Source organism: Juglans microcarpa x Juglans regia, chromosome 8S (assembly GCF_004785595.1).
Source record: "Juglans microcarpa x Juglans regia isolate MS1-56 chromosome 8S, Jm3101_v1.0, whole genome shotgun sequence".
Classification (NCBI taxonomy): domain Eukaryota; kingdom Viridiplantae; phylum Streptophyta; class Magnoliopsida; order Fagales; family Juglandaceae; genus Juglans; species Juglans microcarpa x Juglans regia.
The window spans coordinates 17,874,239-17,897,054 of record NC_054609.1 but is presented as its reverse complement, the minus strand read 5'-3'; the positions used below and the strand labels follow the sequence as shown (position 1 = coordinate 17,897,054).

Genomic DNA, 22,816 nt, shown 5'->3' with positions numbered 1-22,816 from the left:
TTGCCTCTTTCTCACCTGCGACTATTCTCTCTAACAAGGCAAGCGTAAAATCCAAAACCCTAGCCTTGATTTTGTTGATGTTGTTTGGGTTTGATTTTGTTTTCATTTTTTTTTTCAATTTCTAGTTTTGATTTTGTTGATTGGCTTTATTTTCTAGTTTTGTGGCTGTAATATTTGTTTTTGATAAATGCCTCAAAGGGCTTTGTAATGAAGAAAGCAGGTTGTTTTCGAGAAAGCAATATCCCATGGTAATGAAGAAAAGAAATGCACAACAGATGCTCGAAAAAATGCCTCAAAGGGCTTTGTATTTTTGAGTGTATTGTTTTCAGCTTTCTGAGTGTACACCCTAAAAACAAAAACAAAAATAAATTTCCTCACAATTAGCACCATCATCCCTACCTATCATTTCCATTAAACTGGCAGGGGCCTCATCATAAATAAAGCAAGATTATTAGCTCTGATTGAATACTGAAATTGCTAGCTATGTTGACCGCTAGGTTTGAGTTTCAACACTCTGATTGAATACTGCAATTACTTGCATTTGCTACTAGTCAAAGATGTATTTTATGGTGTTGCTACTAGTAAAAAATGCAGACATTCACTTGACAGTATGAATTGAATCAATATGTAGTATCTATCTAAATGTTAGTAATAACGTATTTTATACTGATAAACCCCATCAACATCTGAGCCTGGATTCTTAGTCCTTGTTCTGAGATAAGACCCAAGTATCAACATAGTTGTTTTGAATATACAACATAGCTATTGTGGTTGTATTTGTTTTGGGGTTGTAACCTATGCTATTTTGTGATTTTTTTGTTATTTTGGATTACAAATATGAGTGTTTGAGAATGTAGGCAGCAACTATATATGAATGTTATACTGTGGGCAGTGATGAAACTTTTATATTTGGATATTGATATCGTATAAATTGTTTATTAGATAGAAATTTGTTTATTGTTTTTGGATATTGATATCGTATGATGAAACTTTGTTTATTGGATTGTGAAAATGAAAATGAATATAATTGTTGGAGATTATGAAAAAAAAATTAATTAAAAAAATATAAAAATAAAAAATAATAATATTTTATTGTTATAAAAAGTGTGATGGCCAATCCAATGTAGACTTTAAGTTTTGAATGATTAGCTAAAAGTGACTTGGCCAATCTAATAAACAAAGAAATATTATTATATACATGAAATGCTTTAAGGAAAAATGAGAACAATATGAAGAACAATTTATACATATCAATATCCAAAACTAAGAAACAGAGCACTTTCATAAACTGATTGCCCTCAAAACAGAAATATTATGATAGAAATAATAATATCTTTCTTTCATTGTGATGAAGCAGAAGATCCGATATTTTCATAATCTCCAACAACCTTCAACAATCATTTTCATTTTCATTTTCACAATCTAACAATCTATATGTTAGAAGAAGTATACTTTCAGACTAAGCCACGAATGTATAAAGTTTCGTGTACATTTTCAACTATATATACTTGTATTTGTACAGGCTTCATAATTTTTTTCTGATATGAGAAATATATAGAATTAAGTTCCTCTATTTTCCTTTTCTCTTTTGCTCTCAGCATTTCTGCCCCTTTATATTTTCTGCAACTCTTTAAAATCATAGAAGAAGATACAATAGTAGTATAGATTTTTTAAAGTATCAGAGCCAAGTTTGTTCCGTTTCTGAATTTTTGAGATAGAAATTTAGATTTCTATAAAGATTCAAGCCTTTTTATCTGTGATTTACCAAAATTTTGAGTTTTTCTCCTAAGAGTGATGGATACTCTTTCAATCACAAACGTGTGCGAAGATCCGTCGAGTCCATACTTTTTCCATCGTGGAGAAAATCCAAGAACAATCTTAGTGACTCAATTGCTTACTGCAGATAACTTCCATACATGGAAGCTTTCTATGTCTATGGCAATAAGTGCCAAGAACAAAATAACTTTTTATCAATGGAAGCCTTGGCAAACCAAGAGAGAATCATCATCTATTTCCAGTGTGGACAAGATGCAACAATATGGTAACTTCTCGACTTGTCAATTCAATTTTTGAAGAAATTTCTTATATTTTGTTCATAGATACAACCATTGCAACATGGAAGGACAAATTGTGTTAATGGAATATTTTTCTTCCATTAGCAAAGTTCTTTTTCTAATACAAGAGGAAAGACAAAAAGGAGTCACATCAAACTTACAAATTGTTGATACATCCACTGCGTTGATAGCTAAGAATAATGCCAACTCTTCAGTAACCAAGACTCCTAGGCCACAACAGTTCACTAGAAAAGAGAAGGTAATTTGGAGTCACTGCAGGTACAATGGTCATACTGTTGATAAATGCTACAAAACACATGGATACCTGCTTGGTTGGAAGTCTACTAAAGGAAAGTATATATCATGTGGTTTTGTACATGAAGTTAATATTGTTGATGAGCCTTCATAGATTTTTGCTATTTAGGAGCAATGTAAACAGTTGATTACTTTGCTTCAATCTACCACAGACACAAAACCTATAATGATTCGGTCTGAGTTGGTGCAATCTACAGTCAACCAAGCTGGTTTATTGCCAACACCCATTTTAGATGTCAATATATATGCATATCTGTCAGGTAAAGTTCATTCTTCTCCACCTTAAGCGCTTCCACACACCAATCTTCCTTAAACCATAAAGAGTGGGTTATAGACAATGGTGCTATTGATCATATGGTCAGTTCCATTTCCTATTTTAGTTCAATATCTTCCATATCTCGTTGAATCAATCTTTTCGATTGTTAACCACATAGTTTAAACTACCTAATGGGGTCTTTGCACATTTAACTCATATAGGTACTGTGCAATTTTCTAATTCCTTAATTTTGCATAATTTTCTCTATGTTCCTAGTTTTTCGTTCAATCTTATTTCAACAAGCAAACATTCCAAAGACTTATCTTGTTGCTTAATATTCCTAGCCAATCTTTGTCTTATCCAAAACCTGCATTCTTAGAGGATGATTGGGATGGTTGAGTAGAGAGGTGGTTTGTATTATCTGATATAGGAGCACATGATAACATAAAGACTACTACAACTCTTTCCTATAATAGTTCAAATGTTGTTTATGATTGTTCATCTTTTAATTTGTGGCATTATATAAGTTAGGCCACACTTCTTATCTATGATTGTTCTCAATAAAATTGTACCTGATATTCAAGTATCAAGTACTTTTCCTTGTATAGTTTGTCCCCTAGCCAAACAACATAGGTTTTCTTTTTCTTTGAGTCAACATGTATCCCAATCTGTTTTTATAATAATACATTTTGACATTTGGGGTCCGTTTTCTATTCCTTCTCTTAATGGCTCTAAATAATTTTTTAGATAATAGATGATTTTTCACGGCGCACTTGGGTTTATCTCATGCAAAACAAAGCCCAAACTCGACAATTATTTCAATTATTCTTTGTTCTCATAGAGACTCAATTTCATATCAAGATTAAAACCATTCAATCTGATAATGGAATTGAGTTCAACATACATAATTTCTATGCTTTCCAAGGAGCTATTCACCAAAAGACATGTATCGAGACTCCACACCAAAATGGAGTAGTTGAAAGAAAATACCAACATTTACTCAATGTAGCTCGATCCCTTGGCATATTTATGGAAAGAAGCCAAGTGATCTCACAAGTGGCTAAAGTCATAGCACGATACTCAACTTCTAATGAGTAACTAGACACATGTCAATGTTTCTTAGACTTACAGGAAATGAGTGTATTGCCTAAGAAAACACAATAATCCGTCACTGACTGATGGGAATCAAGGAAAGCAGCTCAATCTGAATCTGTAAATGCCTTGAGATGGAAATCACTAACTGCAAGTCTGCCCGAAGCATATTTGAGGCAACACAAGACTATGGATGGCATCCAAATGGAATTGTTGTGGCTAATCCATGAACTGACTAAAAACTTGGACTGAGTATGCAACTGGTTATGGTCAAGTAAATAAGGCCACCAATAAGCCTTCCATAGAGAGAATGGTATTGTAAAGGAGGGCCATCATCTTTAGAGAGTTTGAGATTTTGCTACATAGGAAATGACAAAGGTTTGGAGCCAAAAAAACCATATTCTTCTAAATGTCAAGAGCATACTTCATTTTATTCAAAACAATGCCTTTAGAGGATCTAGCCGCTTCCAGACCAAAAAAAAAAAAAACTCCACATCACAAAGATCATTAATCTCCATGTTTATCATTCCAAACATGCTCTCTTGTTTTGTGATAACCAAACAACTTTTTATATTGTTGCAAATCCTGTTTTTCATAAGCAAACCAAGCACATCGAAATAGATTGTCACTTAGTTTGTGAGAAGCTGTAGGGTGGCATTATTAAAACTTTGCATGTCCAAGGTGCAAATCAACTTAGTGACATTCTAACCAAGCATCTTGGGTCTGCTCAGTTTCACATTCTCTTACACAAAATGAGTGTAGTCAACTTGTACACTACATCTTGAGGAGAGTATTAGAAAAAGTATACTTTCAAACTAAGCTACTTGTGCATAAAGTCATGTATACATTTTCAACTATATATACTTGTATCTGTACATACTTCATAATTTGTTTTTATATGCGAAATAAACATAAATAAATTTCTCTATTTTCCTTTTCTCTTTTGTGCTCGACATTGATACCCCTTTCTACTTTCTGCAACTCTCTAAAATCATATAAGAAGATACAATGGCAGTAAGATTTTGTAACTATACAATTATATAAAATTAATATAAAATTATATGATCTTGCTGTAGTAGTAAGTCATATTTGTCTTTGGCTTTGGCTTTACTTTAGCTCATGGGCTAGATGACTTTGGCTTTGGTAATCCAATGTAGTTCAATTTGTGATAACATTAGCTGAATTAAGAGCTTAAATGGCATTTGGCGAATCCAATAAGAATGCTCTTATAGTTTAAAGTGTATTCAACTAGAAACAAAAAAATTTAATTAAGTTTCATTTATTATTTATTCCTTTATATTATTTCCATTTATTATGGTGGGATTTTTATAATTAATAAATATGAATTGCTTATTAAAAAGGGGAAAGAAAACCTAATTCTTTGCTACCAGACAATTTAAATTTAGAAATTTATTATTCCCTCACGAAATACAGTTGAGATGAAATTATTCACATTAATTTCACAAAATTTAACACATCTTTCTCTCACAAAGTAACTTTTTAATAAACGACGACGTATAATCTAATGTAATGGCTAATGCATGCGAATAGAGGGCGTAAGGGACTAGGGAGTGGAGAGAGCAGAAGCCGGTGGAGAGAGAGGGCAGCCAAAGAGAAGGAAAAGAGAGAGAGGAGAAGAAGAAGAAGATGGGGGGAGGAATGGAGGCGAACAAGAACAAGTTTATAGAGGACTGGGGCAGTGCCCGTGAGAACCTCGAGCACAACTTCCGCTGGACTCGCCGCAACTTCGCCCTCGTCGGCATCTTCGGTCTCGTCGTCCCCATCCTCGTCTACAAGGGCATCGTCCGTGAATTCGTAATTACTTACGGCCCCCTTCTTCAAATATTTCCAGCTGAATTCATTTCATGCGATCGTTTTCATTTTCGTTTCTTTCTGTGGATCTGCCGCTTATTCCCTTGATTTCGGTTGTGATTTTCTTGAGTCTGAGTGTGAGAATCTAATCATCTGCTTGCATTTAAATCGATGATGATGATGATGATGATTCAAATCGCACGAGTTGACCTTGTTGCTTATGTCGTGGTATTTGATTTTCATTGAAGTAGTAATTTGTTGAAATCTAGGGGTTAGAAACTAATACATTCATTTGGGTGTTTTCTACTGATATAATTTATAAGATTCTGGATTTCAATTTCTGTTAAAAGTGAGATTTTTGCATTGCCTTATAATTAGCACTTGAGTTCAAATTTGTTTAGACAGCCTGTGTTGCAATCCTCAGTCGTTGGGTATATAGTGCTGATAAAATTGTGACTGAGGAATACTAAAATTTTGGGCATTTGAGTTTTGTTCAGCGATGTTACTCTGGCTTTGTGTTACAATAAGGCTACTCGGGGAGTCGATTCCAAATAAAGGGAAAGCTTTACGATCCGCAGTTGAGCTTCTAGTTTCTAGATTCTTGTAGGTGTAGTTATTTAAGAATCTTGGGCCGGCAACTGTCGATGGCAGGGGTTTTTTTTTTCCCACCAATTCCCCTATTGATACAGATTCCTATTTGTGGGGTCAGTTTGTTTATCGTGTCACACATTCTATATACTACAACTTTTTTGAACACATCTGGAATGGCATCAAAATCATCCTTATTCATCCATTGACAGTTTCATTCTTGATGACAAAGGTAAAATCTAGAAGAAAAAATAGAGCCACCTTACACATTGACTTCATGATAATGGGGAGTCTAGGAAAAAAAAAAAAGTCACCTTCTGGAGTGGTAGTTACTCTTTAATGTGGGAGGCATTGAAGAGAAGGGAAGAGGTGGAGTACAAGATCTAATTTTTATTTCATTTTGTAATAATGACATGAAAAGTCTATACACTTCGAATATGGTGTGGTTATTTTGAGTTATATGGTATGCCTTCTACCTGATGCTTTATTTTGTAAATTTTTGTAATCTTGGTAGTGATGGGGAAAAATCATTCGTTTGCTCTTTTAAGGGCATTGGATTATCTTTCTAGTTATCTTTGCTGTGTTTCCTGAACTTAATTTTTTTTCCCAATCGATAAGCAGTGTGCCTCTGTTATTACTTTCTTTATCTGTTATTATTTCATGTCATTTGTTTTGACCTACTTTTTGCCCGAGGTCTTATGTTCACTTTTTTCCAAGTAAAACCTTGTTGAATGAAACCGCGTCCCTCTAATGTGTTTAATCTATTGCTTCCTGTACACTTGTACCCTACTATTAAAGTGATGTGGTCGAGCTTTCTTTGTAGAACATTTTAATTGATTCAAAGGTAGTTTCGCTTTCAGAATTTAATATTTGTTTGATCACTCAATTGTAATTCATTGCATTAAAGGCCATCCTGTTCAATCTTCTCTCCTAACCATTTGAAATACAACTTTTCAGTATTGTTTCGATATCTCACTTTTTCTCCCTTCTAATAGGATGAAGGATATTTGGAACTGTTATTCCAGACTTCCAGTAAACTCATTGAGCATCCTAACACTTTTTTATTTTTGTGTGAACTGTGATTACAGCATATGCAAGATGAGGATGCAGGCAGACCGTACAGGAAGTTTCTGTGAGACTTCAAAAATGCTTGATAATAATTGTGGAAGTAATAGAGCTAGGTTCTCTATTGGACCACACAATCATCCTTTTCATAACAGAGAATGTATGCATTTTCTTTGAAAATCTGTAGTATGTTTTCTTCAGCCAGTGCTTGTTAGACTTTGTATCGCCTTTGTTGTCACTTGTCAAGAATACTGAATCTTTATCGATCAAGCTCTGTCTTTTCTGATATATTCATCATGTTTCCCTTGGAGCCTCTCATGCTTATTTATGTGATGGAGAGATAGGAGAGTCTAATTTCTAAAATTTCAGATTCTAGGTGAATTTATGGTGATATGTGGCTTTTGGTTTTCTATACAGCAAGATCATTTTAAAATTTTATACAGTAAATCTGTGTCTCATAACCATCAGCAGTATCTACTTTTAGTTACCTGGGATTTGCAAGACCCATGATGAATCATATTATCATATGTGAAATTGAGGTCATAACTGTGCAGGCCAATTGCCTGGTTCAAGCATTTGCAGAGCAGTGGAAATGCAACGTGATACTGAATCAGTATGCAACTAACAACTTCAAGCATGTGAAATCTAAAGCTTATTTGGATGAAATTTTCAGCTGATCTGTATATCTTTGACTCCATGCTTCTCCAGATTCTCCTTTTTCTCCTCACTAGAAATACATTTTTCTGCTCCATTGACCAAATAATTCTCCTTCCTACATAAATAAATCAACAAAAGCATAAGATCGCCATCCTTAGAGCATGTTTGGGTAATGAGATGAGGTGAGAAATTTTCAAATTTTTCTTTCCAAACATTACTCAAAGACAATATTTTTCAATTTTAAATTTTCAACTCTTTCGTGTAATCATTACCTAATTATCCAAACACAAAAAATAATACAAATTTTTCAAATTTTCAAACAAAACACCAAAAATCAATTCAATTTTTTTGAATTTTAAAATAAAAATAATATTCAAACAAATTTTGAACTTTATAATAGTTTCATTCAACTTTTTCTATCCCCTATTCCAAAATTTAATAAAATATTTTAATTCAAACCGTTTTATTACTATTCACGAAATTTTAAAACAGTCGTAAAATTCTGAGACCAGTGTCTTATAGCAGCTGCTGCAGTATTGTACCAAAAACAGACCAAGATCCCTTGCAAGTTATATCCAGGCTGTATAGCCAGAGATGACCACATAAAGTGGTTCCTACGGTAATTCGATCGGGAACTCCAGACTAAAAAAATACTGAGGCAATAGAACTTCACACTGACTATAGAGCCTAGAGTAATTGAGATAGATATAGTCTTATAATATTTATAATAAATAAAAGACCGATTTTATTTGTTGAGTAGTGCTACAATTACAAAGAGATTACATAAAAGTAATTCCACAAACTGACGTAGCTTTATGTGATCCGTCAAATCTATTTTATAATAAAAGTAACTTTATAATCTGACAAACTATAACAAATCACATCAATTTGTGAGATTTTTTTTATATAATCACTGGCTATATTATTTCTCTTATTTGTTATATCGCTTCTTCCTTGACTAAAACTAATACAGAATACACGAGAGACGGTACTATATAATTGAATGAGTAAGCAATCAACAAAGACATCGTTCCCATATTTAAACCTATAACATTTTGGCTTACGAATCTTTTCATATATGACGATTTCCATATATATATATATATATATATATATATATATATAGCAATTAATGCATGTAAAGGGATTTATAGTTAGAGATTGCCCAATTAATGCCGAATATTACCATTTATACAATGAATCATGATTTTCTGTGTACACAAACACACAAATTATAAATAACATATAGTAAGCTATCTTCAATAATGCACATCGAACCAGTTAACATTGTTTTAGATCATTCAATCAATCTTGTTTTCTTCAAGATCACAGCGTACGTCCTGATCAATGGCCAACTACAACAAGATCAGTTTAATCCAAAAATGGCTTACTCAAGATCCTCAGCCAAAACCAGTGCTCCTTCTCGTGGCAGCCATGCTGATCCTAATAACCAAGCCATATTGGAACATGATCTCTTTCGATCATGACTTTGTCGCAACTGCAAAACGGAAGATTAGGTTTGCAGCCTTTGCCATCCTTCTGGTTGGGATATATATCTCATGCAATATCGATGGTTGGATTAATGCCTTTTCGACATCACTGTCGACCACCAGTTGACGCTACAGAGCCACCCAATGGCGCATGGACATGATCGTGCTTGCGCTGTGCGGCGTGTAGGTTTTGTTGTTCTAGTCATTGTCGGGGAACACCAGTCCGATGTTCATGGTCGCTGGTTTTCTATTAAGTAGAAGAACTACTACTTTACGTTAATTGCAGTATTTGTGTCTTATTTTTTTCATTGTTTGATTAGTACTGGCAATATATATGTTTGACTAATGTTGAAACAAGATCATCAACAATGGGTCAATTCAATTGGGTTGTACAGTATCCACATTGCATATTAAAATTCACATATTTTGCAGCAAAATAATTTTAGTGATTTGATGAAACAATCTTCATCCAACAATATATTTTTCATATAAGAAGTGCTACAGTTATAAAAAGATGTGAATTTACAAACTGAAACAAACTTACAAACTGACATTTTTTAATATAATGCATTAGATTTATTTTACAATAAAAATAGCCTTATAATCTAATATATCGCATGCATCAAGTTATGTCGTTTTGTAAATTTACTTTTATAAAAATTCTTTAGGGCTAAAACATCTTTATATAGAAGTCCATGTTGCAAGCAGCAGAAGCAACAGTACTCGACGAAAACTGACCAAGAAATTACACTTTCGATCGAATGTTCAAATAGTCATGTCTCAGAATCCTCTTCTAAAGATTCCCCTCCTCTTTTTCTGCTAATAATCGCCAGAGTCGTTCTTTGTTTCAAAGCTGCTTCTGGTTTCAGACCTCTCTATCATGTCTGTTTAAGTCCCAAGATGTTGTTCTCCAAAGGCCACCTTACGAAACAAACATAAAAGAGCTGACACGATATCTGTAATACGAAACGCCTCTCGGAGTTTTCGGTCAGTTCCAAGGGCCATAGCCAAAACAAAGCATATCATGGACTTGTGGACATGCTCAGACTGTCGGAAATGCAAGCATAGAAACCCTCAAGCTTTGCATGCCCACATAACAAAGGTGCAATCATATATGGTCGGAGCTTTGCCTGTCGAAGTATATGAACGATGATTTCCTAGGCCAGCTGGACTACGTACAATGGCAAGGTGCTGTGCAGCGATAACATGAATGCAAGCGAGACTGAATGGTTCAGAGAAAGAACGACAAAGTTGTCGAGACTAGTGGCCATGAAAGCTCTGCAGAGGCAGAGGATGTTTGCAAGCGGGAGTTTAGAGCTGAATGAGAGGAAGAAACTCTACGGGTTGGCTCAGTGTTCGAGCGACGAGGGACATTTCCAGCTCCGTCTGTGATACTAGTCTCGTTTTTGCAGGGAAGATGCTCTCCCAAGTTTGTGATGGGAAAGGAAGAATCCTTTTGGGTGGGAGTTGCATCCTCATATATGAGATTTATAAAATTTTTGGACCTTAAATTATACCAAGTTCACTTACAGGAAACACTTCCGAAATTAGTCAGGACACTGATCCAATATCGAACTGGTGCCAATAAAAACAACATTTTAAGCATTTAAGGTCTGGAACTTTTTTGTACGAGCAATGCTACACAACTTCCTATCCTTCACACACTATATTTTTTTTAAATTTTAAAATTTTTCAATATTTTTTTTAAATTTTTTTTGAGTTTATTCTTTTTAAATTAATTTCATTTTTCTATTTATTATTCATATATTAAATATTTAATAAAAAAATAAATAAAAATTTAAAAAAATATGATGTGCAGAAATTGTGTGAATAGTAAGAAATTATGTAAATTTTTTGAGAAGATATAATCGACTAATGCCAAGTTTGATTCTAACTAATCCCGTAGAATATCTCATCTTCTTCCCTAGCCGCGTCCGTCATCATCCTCACAGAATCTTCACCATCATTTGGTCTCAACTTTATGTCTTTTGAGCATTGAATCTTTTAAGAATGTACGTACATAATGTTAAAGAAACTAGGTGATATACACTTGATAAGCAACGTTCCCGCTAGAAGTGACTTCCACTCGTCATCTACACTTTATTATAAGCTTGTAGTTGCATCAAAGTACATTCATTAGCATTACCCCATTTTGAAAGGGTTGTCTTGTTTTCAAGAAATAGTGCTAATTTCTACTGAACTTACCCAGAAAATGAGTTCCTATTCAGAAAGTGACAATTGTCCTTTGTTTCTATAGGATAACATAGAGACTACTTATATTGAGTCAAAGAGATCCATATCAAAGAGGTCCATATCAATTCAAAGAGAATGCATAGTGTAGACTGAGTATGAGGAAATGAACATGAATTTATACATTGGTTGAATATTACAGCACAGTTTTTCTACACCAACACTTGCCTTTTCTTTCAATTCTCCAAAATCCGAATTGACTTCAGTTGAAAGAAACCAATCAACATCTTAAGATAATTTCCCACCAAGCAAAAGCTAGCTTACCAGGAAAGGGGCAACATTCTCAATACTCAGTCTCCCAATCCCAAATACTGTATATATTTTCTAATTCAGCTCTACCCTCCATCACAACCAAAGAAATAAAAGACCAAAAATGAAGACTAGACACCCTACAAATATTTTATTACCGGAACCATGAAATGGGAGTGTATGTATTTTGGGAAAGCTGTGGTATCATGCAATGCTGTTGCTGCCACTGATATAAGCCATCGCTTCCCACAATTCCACCGTACATATTATGCACACTTGGGTGGCTTTGCTCTATGCTCGCATTGCTTTTGTTGTTATCTTCTTCAATATCCATAGCTGCAACCATTTCTTCAGCCTCCTCCATCAACTGGGGAACCTCGGTGGCCGGAGCAGGACAACGCTGAGATGGAACCCAAGGAACAACAGCCAAACAACTATTATTCTCGTCTTTTATGGGTTCCTCTTCTTCAGCTGATTTTACTTGACTATACTGGTTCGACCCAAATAATTGATCTGCCAAACAGTACACAAATTTCTAAGAAACCAAAAACATGCAACTCCTCCTTCATTCAGTTTGTAACACGCAACTCCTCCTCCAAATAGTTTGTAACTCAAAAAAATAAAAAAACTCTCATAGGATATATTAGGATAAGATTTTCTGCAGTATTCCGAATTAGAGTATACTGATGCAACATTTGAATTGTTTATGACAATTTTATCATTCAATCATTGCCAAACAAACGAAAGACGCGGACTTGGAAGGTGAATGGACTATGGGTGCTTACTCTTAAAGCCAGACATTATGTGAGAATCAACGGAGAAAGAGAGATTCGAAGCCGGAGAATGTAGAAGAGGAGGTCTATTTAAAGGCTTGAAGAGAACAATGGCCTTCTCATCATTGAACGGATATTCCGATTCCAATTCAAATGCGTCAGTAACTCCAACTCCTTCTCGTACTCCCCGTGGAATCTCTGGCTCTTCCTCCATAATTGGCGGCAACTCCGCATCCTAAGACAGAAAATCGAACTACAGTAATTAGATAAACGCATAGAGAGAGAGAGAGAGGGAGAGAGAGAGAGAGAGAGGAGGAAAATCACAACAAGAAGCAAGAGATGCATCAATAAGGGGAAGGGAAAAAGGGGGAAAAGTACCAGGCGGCGAATCTTTCGAGCGGGGGAAGAAAGAGAGAGATCGGAGAAGTCGTCGTGGAAGCAGTCGAGCTCAAGGTCCTTCCTTTTCATCTTCTTGGTCTTCGTTGTTTTCATGCTCATGAAGGCAGCCATTTCCTTACCTCTGATACTTTTGACGGAACCAATAGGCACAATCAAGAAAGCTAATAAAATAGATAGAGAGAGAGAGAGAGAGAGAGAGAAAGAGAGTTCTGGATTTCTCTTTTGGTAGGTCTGTCTCCAGAGTCTAGACCTTTCCAGAAGCCTTAAAACTTTTTATTTTTTATTTTTTTGTCTTTTATTTTATGTAGAGTCGTAGACTGTGTTGCATCCATTTATAAAAGTATTATTTATTAATAATATAATTTTATATAATACATTAAATATAATTTATATTAAAAAAATTTCGTTTAACGTATTAATAAAAAATTTTATTTATTATTCTCGTATCATACAATATATATAATTTTTTTTTTATTAAATATGTTGTGTATGAATAATAAATAAAAGAACTCAATTAATTTAGAAAGAATAAAACAAAAAAATAAAATAAAATTTAAAAAAATTTAGAAAAATAAAAATAAATATGATATGTTGTGCTGTGTATAAAAATGATGAGTAGTAAAATTCATATTAAAATATATTAATTTATAAACTTATTTTTATAAAGAGATGACAAGAGCAAGAGTAAAAACAAAAGAAACAAAAACAAAGGAAACTTGTATGAATGAGTAATGACTTTCATTTCCAATATATTCTTATATTTATCCTAAGTTTTTTTAGGAGTGTTTTAATCATAAATGAATTTCATAAAAATAGATTGATAAAATGATATATTTTGATTTGTTACATCAAATTATAAAATTATTTTTATTATAAAATAGATAGAATATATTACATAAAGTCAAGACAATCTATAAATTTATTTTTATAACCGTGACATCTCTCTTTTTTTTTTTTTTTTTTTTTTTTTTTTTTCTTTATATGAAAGAACAAACAACAAAACAAATAGAGAACCGAATAGTACCAAACCATAAAATCAAATAGTATCCATCGATATCAGAAATTTCAATTCCAATAACAAACACAAATAAGTTTATGAAAAAGCTAAAACCTTGGATCATTACCAACAATTTATTTGAAGTTTGACATATATAATAAACTGATCCCGACATATTTGAGAACTACATAGTCATATTTGTTAGCATTAGGTAAAAGTAAAAATGATCAAATTTATAATATTAAATTTTACTACTCATCACACCACACACCATACTTTTACTTGGAGGTGATGAGTATAATTTTTCTATAATATCTATTAATTCATATAGTAATGCTTTTGCTTGGAATATTGTTTATAGCCTAGTAAGTTTGATCTTTTTCAAAACCTTGTTAATCAAGATTTCTAGCTATATATCATCCTCTTAATTAGCTCCAATGCCTCAATATTGAAGCAAGAGCCAATGGTTGACAAAGGTCCACTAGTGATCTCTTTGTGCATGATCTTTTCAATTCCACCTTGTATTGTCTCAAGTAATGATTCAATAGTTTATTTGAACTCCCATATTAAGTGATGGTGTGGTACCCATCCCCATGTTCTACCAACAAGAAACAAATTTTATATATTTATCAACAATATTAAATGAATAATAATATATGTACAATTTTTGTTACGACTATGTTTTAAAATAAGAAAATACTCTGGCCATAAAAGAATTATATAAAAGTAATCTTATAAATTGGTGTAACTTGATGTGGTTCGTTAGATTGTAAAGTTACTTTTATTGTAAAGTAGATCTAACCGATCACAAGAAATCACATCAGTTTGTGAGATTATTTTTGTATAAATTATTTGTAATTTTATCACTCCTCTTGTATAAATTATTGTAAAAAATGTTGTGTATATATATATATATATTATTTTCTATATTAAAATACTTGGAGCAATTACTTTGAGGTTCTTTCTTTCCAACTTCAATCAAGTAAATGGAATTAAGAAAACACGATTGTTTTTTTTTCGAATTTCAAAAGTTCTGCGTCTTTGATCCAATTCATTTTGAGTGGGTACTTTGCACACACTCATATATATGACGATTTTATGTTGCATGGAAATTTTTTTTTCAAAATGCTTGGGTGACCGAAGGTAGTGATCCAATAGGGAGACTAATGTGCATGCATGTATTTGGCTTTTTTTTTTTAATTCAAATATTAAAAAAAGCCAAATACATACATCGGTCACCCCATCCATCATTACCCCCTTCTGTCAATGTAACATCATCCAAAAATTAAAGCAATTAATCTGGTTTGAATAGAGAGATGTTTCTATCTCATCTTATTTCGTCTAATTTTTTTATCTAAACACTATAAATACAAACACTTATCAATTTCAAATCTTCAATTTTTTCATATAATCATTATCTAATTATTACAACTATCTCAAATTTTTAAATAAAACATAAAAAATAATTCAACTTTTTCAAATCTCAAAATAAAAATAATTTTAAAAAATTATATTATAATAATATTTTAATTTTATAATATTTTTATTCAACTGTTTCTCTCTCATTTTTCAAAGCTTCATAAAATATTTTAATTCAAACCATTTCTAATTCATTTCATCTCAACTTAAATATTTTACTATTATTAACAAATTATCTTAATTTATCTGATCTCATCTCAACTCACTTTACAAACAATACCTAAGATTTGACTTTTGTGAACTCTACGATATGACTTTTGTGAAACATATCAAATAAGAGTAGCACTACACTTCCCAAAAAAAGGTTCCGAATACACTTCCCGAACAACACATTTTATTTTTTTATTTTTCTTTTCTTTCTTTTCATATATTTTTTAATCATCATAAATATTTTTAAAAAAATAAAAAAATTCATAATATTATTAAAAAATACTTTCTTAATTATTAAGAAAAAAAAACTCATTCCAGACACCTTTTGAATCCCGAATTGGGATGTTTTGCATTTCTCATCAAATAATAAACAAAAGGATGTGATTCGTACTAAAAAAATAATGAACAAATCACTTATAAAAGCTACGTACAAAGCATAGCAAATAATTAAAAATACGATCACGATGTAGTTTGCATGCATGTATATTGTATCATTGTGTAATTTCCAACAAGGGCTGAAGTCGTATGTCCCTGGTAATGGTATATTTTTTTCAAGCCTTAGGTTTAATGGGTGTAAATAATTTTTAAGGGTTTCTATTCTTTTGTAAAAAGTTAATGTTTATCTGATTCATTTGATGGAGATCATGAGTTTCACATCATGTTCACGTTTGCAGGGTCTCCAAATTCTAAAGGACATGTCTAACGAAGAAAGAAAATTGCTGTTTATAAGTTGATATGATGAATAATATTCATAATAAAGTATTATTGTTTATATGATATAATTTGATCTGAAAAATAAATTTAAAAATCTGAATCTTACAAATGAAATTTTACTACAAGTGATGTGGATGATGCATGTGGTTTATCAATAGCTTGAGAATAGAATAACATGCAAAAAAATATAAGGCCGGTTTTGTGAAAACAAACAATCTCATCTAATCATTACAACTTTTTTAAACTTTTAAACAAAATAAAAAAAAATAATTTAACTTTTCAAATTCTAAAACAAAAATAATATTTTAAATATATTTATTTAACTCTTATCTTACGTGTGTAACCAAACAAACTGACCTAAATCTCAAAATAAAAAAAAATAAAACAAAAACTACAAAGCATGGCGAATAAGCCAATGGCTCTTTCAAGCTGAAAGAGGTACGTACAACCGATATAAACACTATGAATTATTATTTTCAATTAAAGGCTTCAAATTTCATTATCTTTATATTTTATAAAATTAAAAATAATTTATATAAGTCTCAAATAGATAATATCTTTATATTTTATTAAATTAAAAAATGATTTATATAAGTCTCAAATAGATAAGTCTAGTATAAATTTTTGTAAAAAAGTAGATTTCACTTTATAAAAGTATTAAAAAAACTATTATTTTTAATAGAACTCACTTTTTTATAAAGAGCTTAGGCGAGATTTGTCTATTTAAGATATATATCTAACATTAATACTCTTTTATTTTGTTTTATTTAAACATGCCAAATATTATTAAACGTAAAAATTATTATTTGTTTTTTGTGTTAAAAATTAGGGCTATCTGCATAATTGTTGTTAGGAATCATATATGCGTACTTGGTGAGATTACGAGCCGGTGGTATATAGAAGTATTGTTTGTTAATACAAATAATAAATCTCTTACGTATTAATTCCTATATACATACATGGCATGAACTGTTTGATCAGCTGCATGATTCAGCAGATGTGAATTAATTTAACTCAATTTCAAAACCTCATGAATCATCAAGCACGCATGCGTTCGTGTAAGTGATGATCATCAATATATATATATATATATATATATATATGCGCTACCCTTGCCATTATATTTAATAAATAAAGAATAATGTTAGATACAGCTATGAATTGTATAAATACTGTACACTCCTTTAGAAAAAAAATAGAATTCATTATTAAAAAATTAATTTTTTCATGTGAGTATTATTTTTACTAACTTTTTCTTAGAGAAATTATATTTGTAGTCATAGAATGTGCAAGTGCCGCGCACTCTTTTAAAAAAAATTAGTAAAAATAGGACTCATATAAAAAAATTAATTTTTTAATAATGAATTCTATTCTTTTTCTAAAGGAGTGTACGATGCTTGCACAATCTATGACTGTATCTAACATAACTCTAATTCAATAATGAAACGTGTAAACAATTGCTTAGAAATTTAAGTTATGTTTGGATATTAAATTAAGTTGAATTGAATTGAGTTGAGATGATAAAATATTATTAGAATATTATTTATTATTATTATTATTATTTTAAAATTTAAAAAAATTAAATTATTTATTATATTTTACATTAAAATTTAAAAAAATTATAATAATGAGTTGAAATGAGTTTATAAATAAAACGAAATCTTAAGGTTCTATTGTACGTGTGTTTGTGTGCAGATTACATCATCTACAATTTAAATTTATGTGTGCACTTTACTAGATGTGCACATCGTTTGAGAAAAGAATAATTTTCTAACTTCTTCCTTATCAGCACCTACAAAAATATAGCCAAGTGCAAATCTAAAATGCCAACATCAAAATCGGAACTGAACACTAAATAAAAATTAAAAAAAAAAAAAAAAAAAAAAAGATAAGAGAAATTTACAGCGGAGAACTTTTCAATTTAGAAACTTTCAGATAATGGTAACTTTCAACTATTTGGATTTGAAAAATTATATTTACAAGTTTTATTTCCAAATATGTGCACCACATTTCAATAAGTAGCCTCTACCTAGTTTTATGATTTCCTATTTTTTTCAAATATATATTAATCATGTAGATTATTATAATTATTATTTTTTAAATAAACCTATTAGAGATTTTGATTATCTTATCCTATCAGGACTTTTAGTATATATAATGGGTGTAGTTGAAAAATATCCAGAATTTTTTTTTTTTAAAATGATGCCTTGATTGAATTTGACTCATAAAAAAATGACTGAACGATACTTACACATTCTACGACTATATGTAGTATTCCTCAAATAAAAATGACATTAAATTAAGATCACTCAGCAACTCCCAAGAAGAAACTGATCATAGAACACAACAGCAGCTAGAAAATTGAAAAACATGGAGCCAGATACGGCAAGTGCAACCTTTTAATTTTATTATTATTATTTTTCATATTTATTTTTAACAAATAAAAAACTAAAGATAAATAACAATATCAACCTTAATTCCTTTTTGTTTGTTTTGCCAAAAAAAAAATCAGAGATTCAGCAAAAATCAATATTGCAGGCTGCCACCAAACTCTCATTAACTCAAAAACTTCAACAACATCACAATTATCAGCATCAGCATAATATTGATTTGATGATCCAAGAAAATCCATAAAAAAAAAAAAAAAAAAAAAAAAAAATACCAAAGGAAAAGTTCAAACATGCATTCATCTCATTGAATCCCATCAAATTACCATTAAAAACTAAAAAAAATGACGGCTTCAAGGATGATTGGAACCGAAAAACCCCCATAACTAAATATAGAAGTAATCGCAGATAAAATTCCATGGCTTCAAGATTGAGCTAATCTAAGGGAGAACTCAGGCGACCCTAGCTTTCTGCATCAGAGGAGTGACCAAATGGCCGTAAGCACGTGACGTTGCTTCCCTGCAAGATCCAGAACTCACTTCAGTAACCATCATCAACTCCTCCAAACCAAGTCTCCCGAATCTGCCTTCATCTCTCTCCAAAAGCTTCAGCATTTCACCGAAGAACCCTACTTCACAGGGAAGAACCAAACCGCCGGTTCTCTGGAACCCGAACTCTTCCTCGGCTTTATCGAGCAGAGCAACGAACACGGGTAGGTTCAGGAACCGGGTGGGAATCACAAACCGCTTGCGTTCCGGGCCTACATAAACCGCGAGAAAACCGGCTGGGATGCGCCGACCAGAGCCAGAGGAGGTAGGCAAGACTGTTTGGCGCCGGAGATTCGCGTACTTCCACCGGAGCATGACTTGTTTGAGCCGCACGATTTGGCGGATCGTCTCGGCCCGTTTCGTGGAGGTCGCCATGAGAGTCGCAGAGAGAGAGAGAGAGAGAGTTCAGAAGCTGAGAGACCTTTAAAAACTGAGGGGACGAGGGCACGTATGGCAGTGGGACTCGGAGTTATAGAATCTAAAAAGACTAAGCTACCCCTGAGGCTTTTAATTTGATTACATAGGTTTATTTATTTTTAAATATTTACCGAATCTATCTGAAAATTTTATTAACAAGTCTTATACAATGCATATGTTTGATGGGGCGGAATTTAATTAATAGGAAAACTCTATTCATTTAAATTTTACAAATAAACTCGTGTCATGTTAATAATGTCAAGGATTTTTAGATCAGATTACATACGATTTGGTTTTCAAATAGGATAATCAGGTTCGAATCCTTCAACCCCTTTATCATATATAGATGTTGTGTTCTCCATTCTAGTTCGGAAATCGGTGTGTTATTCATTTTCATATTTTAAAAATTAATTTAAATCGAAACAGATTGGTATATATATTTTTAATTTTTTATATTATATATAATTTTTATATTATTATTATTATTATTATATATATTATATGCTATATTTTTAATTAATATAATATAAAATTTTAATTTTATTATTTAAGTTTATTAATCTCACTAATAAGTTAGACACTACTTATATTATACTGCTATAATTGAATATTAAAGAATTAGTAATTGTTAATAATCAATATTAAATTCTCACAATTAAGTTTAGTATTAAAAAAATTATAATATTAAACAGATATAGTATCACACGTGTAAATGATAAACCGAAAAACTGGACAGAAATCGAAAAAATCAAAAATTTCAATTTTGGTGATGAATCAGTCCGTATCAATTCTTAAATTTATAAAATCAGTATATACCGGTTCAGTTCTATAATTTCTTCCGAAACCGACCCGGTTACACCCCTACTACTTAGTAGAAGAACTCTTTGAAAAAAAGGATAAATCTTAGATTGACATGAAAAATTTATTTTTTTAATAATGAATCCCAATTTTTTTTTTTTTACTTAGTGCATGAAACTTGCTTACATTATGATTATACCTAACATTACTCTTTATATTTTGCTAAGTCAGATCTTATTTTTAACCAAATCGATGACAATAAAACTCATAGGTTAATTATTCCGTTGAAAAATCATACTTTATCCACAAAATATTCGGTTTTAATCCCCTGAAATTATGGGTTTTTTTAATATGCAATTGCACAAAAAGTGACAAATGACACTATCATTCTTCCTTATTTTATACACAAATTTGCTTGTACGTAGCAGAATCCTATAATTATAGTCTGGTGTGCCATGCACGAATAATTGACACGGTGAATCGGTGATTAATTAGGACTATGTTCTTTCCACCCGAAATATGGTATTCTCATCAACATTATCTCGTTAACATTTAAACTACGTCGTTTTGATTTATAAAATTTGAAAAATGTTTTAAATAGCTAGCTTTGGAAATTGGAATACAAATTTTCTGATTTAGTGTGAGCATGAAATTGAGGGGAGATTTGGATAGTAAGTTGAGATAAGATGAGATTGAAATAAAAGTTGAAAATTGAATAAAATATTGTTAAAATATTATTTTTTATTATTATTATTATTTTGAGATTTGAAAAAAAAGAAATGATATTTTTAATCGTGAAGTGCGCAAATGTCATGTTATCCCTTTGAAAAAAAGAGTAATACATGATCCACATAAAAAAAATTAATTTCTAAATAAAGGATCAAACTCTTTTTCAAAACGATTACGTGGCGTTTACGTACTCCATGACTGTATGTATCATTATCCTGAAAAATTAAATTATTTATTATATTTTATGTAAAAATTTAAAAAAAATTATAATGATTAAATGAGATTAGTTAAAAGATTTTTTATATCCAAACCTTTTGGAGGGTTTTGAGTATAATTACGGGGCCAATGCATTCGGCCATTTTTTTTTTATTTTTTAAATAGCATTTGGTCATTTTTATATGAAAAATTTAACTGTAAACGATTCTGCGCATTAATATGCACATCCATTCGATATGATTAGTCAGAAAATAGATTTTATTGAAAATAATACTAATTTGAATTTAGAATATGAAAATAATAATATTGGTATATAAATTGATACGTAAACTTACTTGTATATAGTAAAATTCTTTTTCTTTCTGGATCGGTTCAAAATTTGAAAAATCGGATTCATAAGAATGGGTGAATTTCGTACATATTCTTATGTGCATGCAGGTAACGATTATATAACATAGATATAGAGTAGTATTCATAATTGGATTTCATATTTTAAAACAAATTATATTATTTTTCTTTAAAATAATTTTTTTACAAATCGAATATCCGACTACAATCTGGTAACCGAATACCCAGATTTTTATAACAAGATAAACCTGACTGTGGATTCGAATATATTCGGATACTCAAATCTACCACTTTACATCTCTAACAGTGTTGCTTAAGGTCATTTAAAATTGATAATAGATATTTATAATCATAAATTGTGTAATTGTCACGTAATTATTTAAAAATATATATATATATATATAAGACCTATATAAAAAAAATTAATATTTTAATAATATATTCCACTCTTTTTAAAATGATTATGTGATATTTATATACTTTATGTTTATATGTAAAATTACTCTCTAAAATTTTGACTCAAGTGAAAAAGAGATAAATATAGACATTCGTGAAAAATATTTTTTTATTATATTTCTTGATTATTTCCTTTAATAATAAAGAGTCAATTGATGGGTTTAAATGATTTTGGTACTACACTAACCGCCCGTCTCTTTTTCCTCCTGTTTGTATGGTGTAGTTGTAACAATAACGAATGCAATAATTACGTTTACATTGGGTCTTGAAAATTACATAAAAGTATACTCTTAAAATAATATTTCTTAAAGCGATATATTAAATTTTAAAATTATTTTTATTATAAAATAAATTTAAAGAATTATATGAAGCTACGTAATTTTATGAATTTATTTTTATATAATCCTTTTATATATATGTAACACTTCTCACTTACAAACTAAGAGTGTATTTAGATGTTAAAGTGAGTTGAGTTGAGTTGAGTTGAGATGATAAAATATTATTCGAATATTATTTTTTAATATTATTATTATTTTAAAATTTGAAAAAGTTGAATTGTTTATTATATTTTGTATTG

General features: G+C 31.0%; 3 protein-coding genes across 3 annotated transcripts; 1 reads left to right on the top strand and 2 right to left on the bottom strand.

Moving 5' to 3' along the window:
- The first annotated feature begins 5,204 nt into the window (after positions 1 to 5,204).
- On the top strand, positions 5,205 to 7,258 carry LOC121244919. Its single transcript, XM_041143168.1, has 2 exons — positions 5,205 to 5,532; positions 7,206 to 7,258. The coding sequence occupies exons 1-2, from the start codon at positions 5,365 to 5,367 to the stop codon at positions 7,251 to 7,253; spliced, it is 216 nt and encodes a 71-aa protein (XP_040999102.1). The 5' UTR covers positions 5,205 to 5,364; the 3' UTR covers positions 7,254 to 7,258.
- A 4,420-nt stretch (positions 7,259 to 11,678) lies between these two features.
- Positions 11,679 to 13,232, bottom strand: LOC121244866. The gene is made up of 3 exons (XM_041143093.1): positions 12,980 to 13,232; positions 12,614 to 12,836; positions 11,679 to 12,341 (listed from the first exon to the last, which is right to left on the bottom strand). Exons 1-3 carry the CDS (start codon positions 13,109 to 13,111, stop codon positions 11,983 to 11,985), a joined length of 714 nt encoding a protein of 237 aa, XP_040999027.1. The 5' UTR covers positions 13,112 to 13,232; the 3' UTR covers positions 11,679 to 11,982.
- A 5,640-nt stretch (positions 13,233 to 18,872) lies between these two features.
- On the bottom strand, positions 18,873 to 19,711 carry LOC121244025 (auxin-responsive protein SAUR20-like). The gene has a single exon (XM_041142070.1). It carries the CDS (start codon positions 19,648 to 19,650, stop codon positions 19,180 to 19,182), a length of 471 nt encoding a protein of 156 aa, XP_040998004.1. The 5' UTR covers positions 19,651 to 19,711; the 3' UTR covers positions 18,873 to 19,179.
- Between the last annotated feature and the right edge of the window lie 3,105 nt (positions 19,712 to 22,816).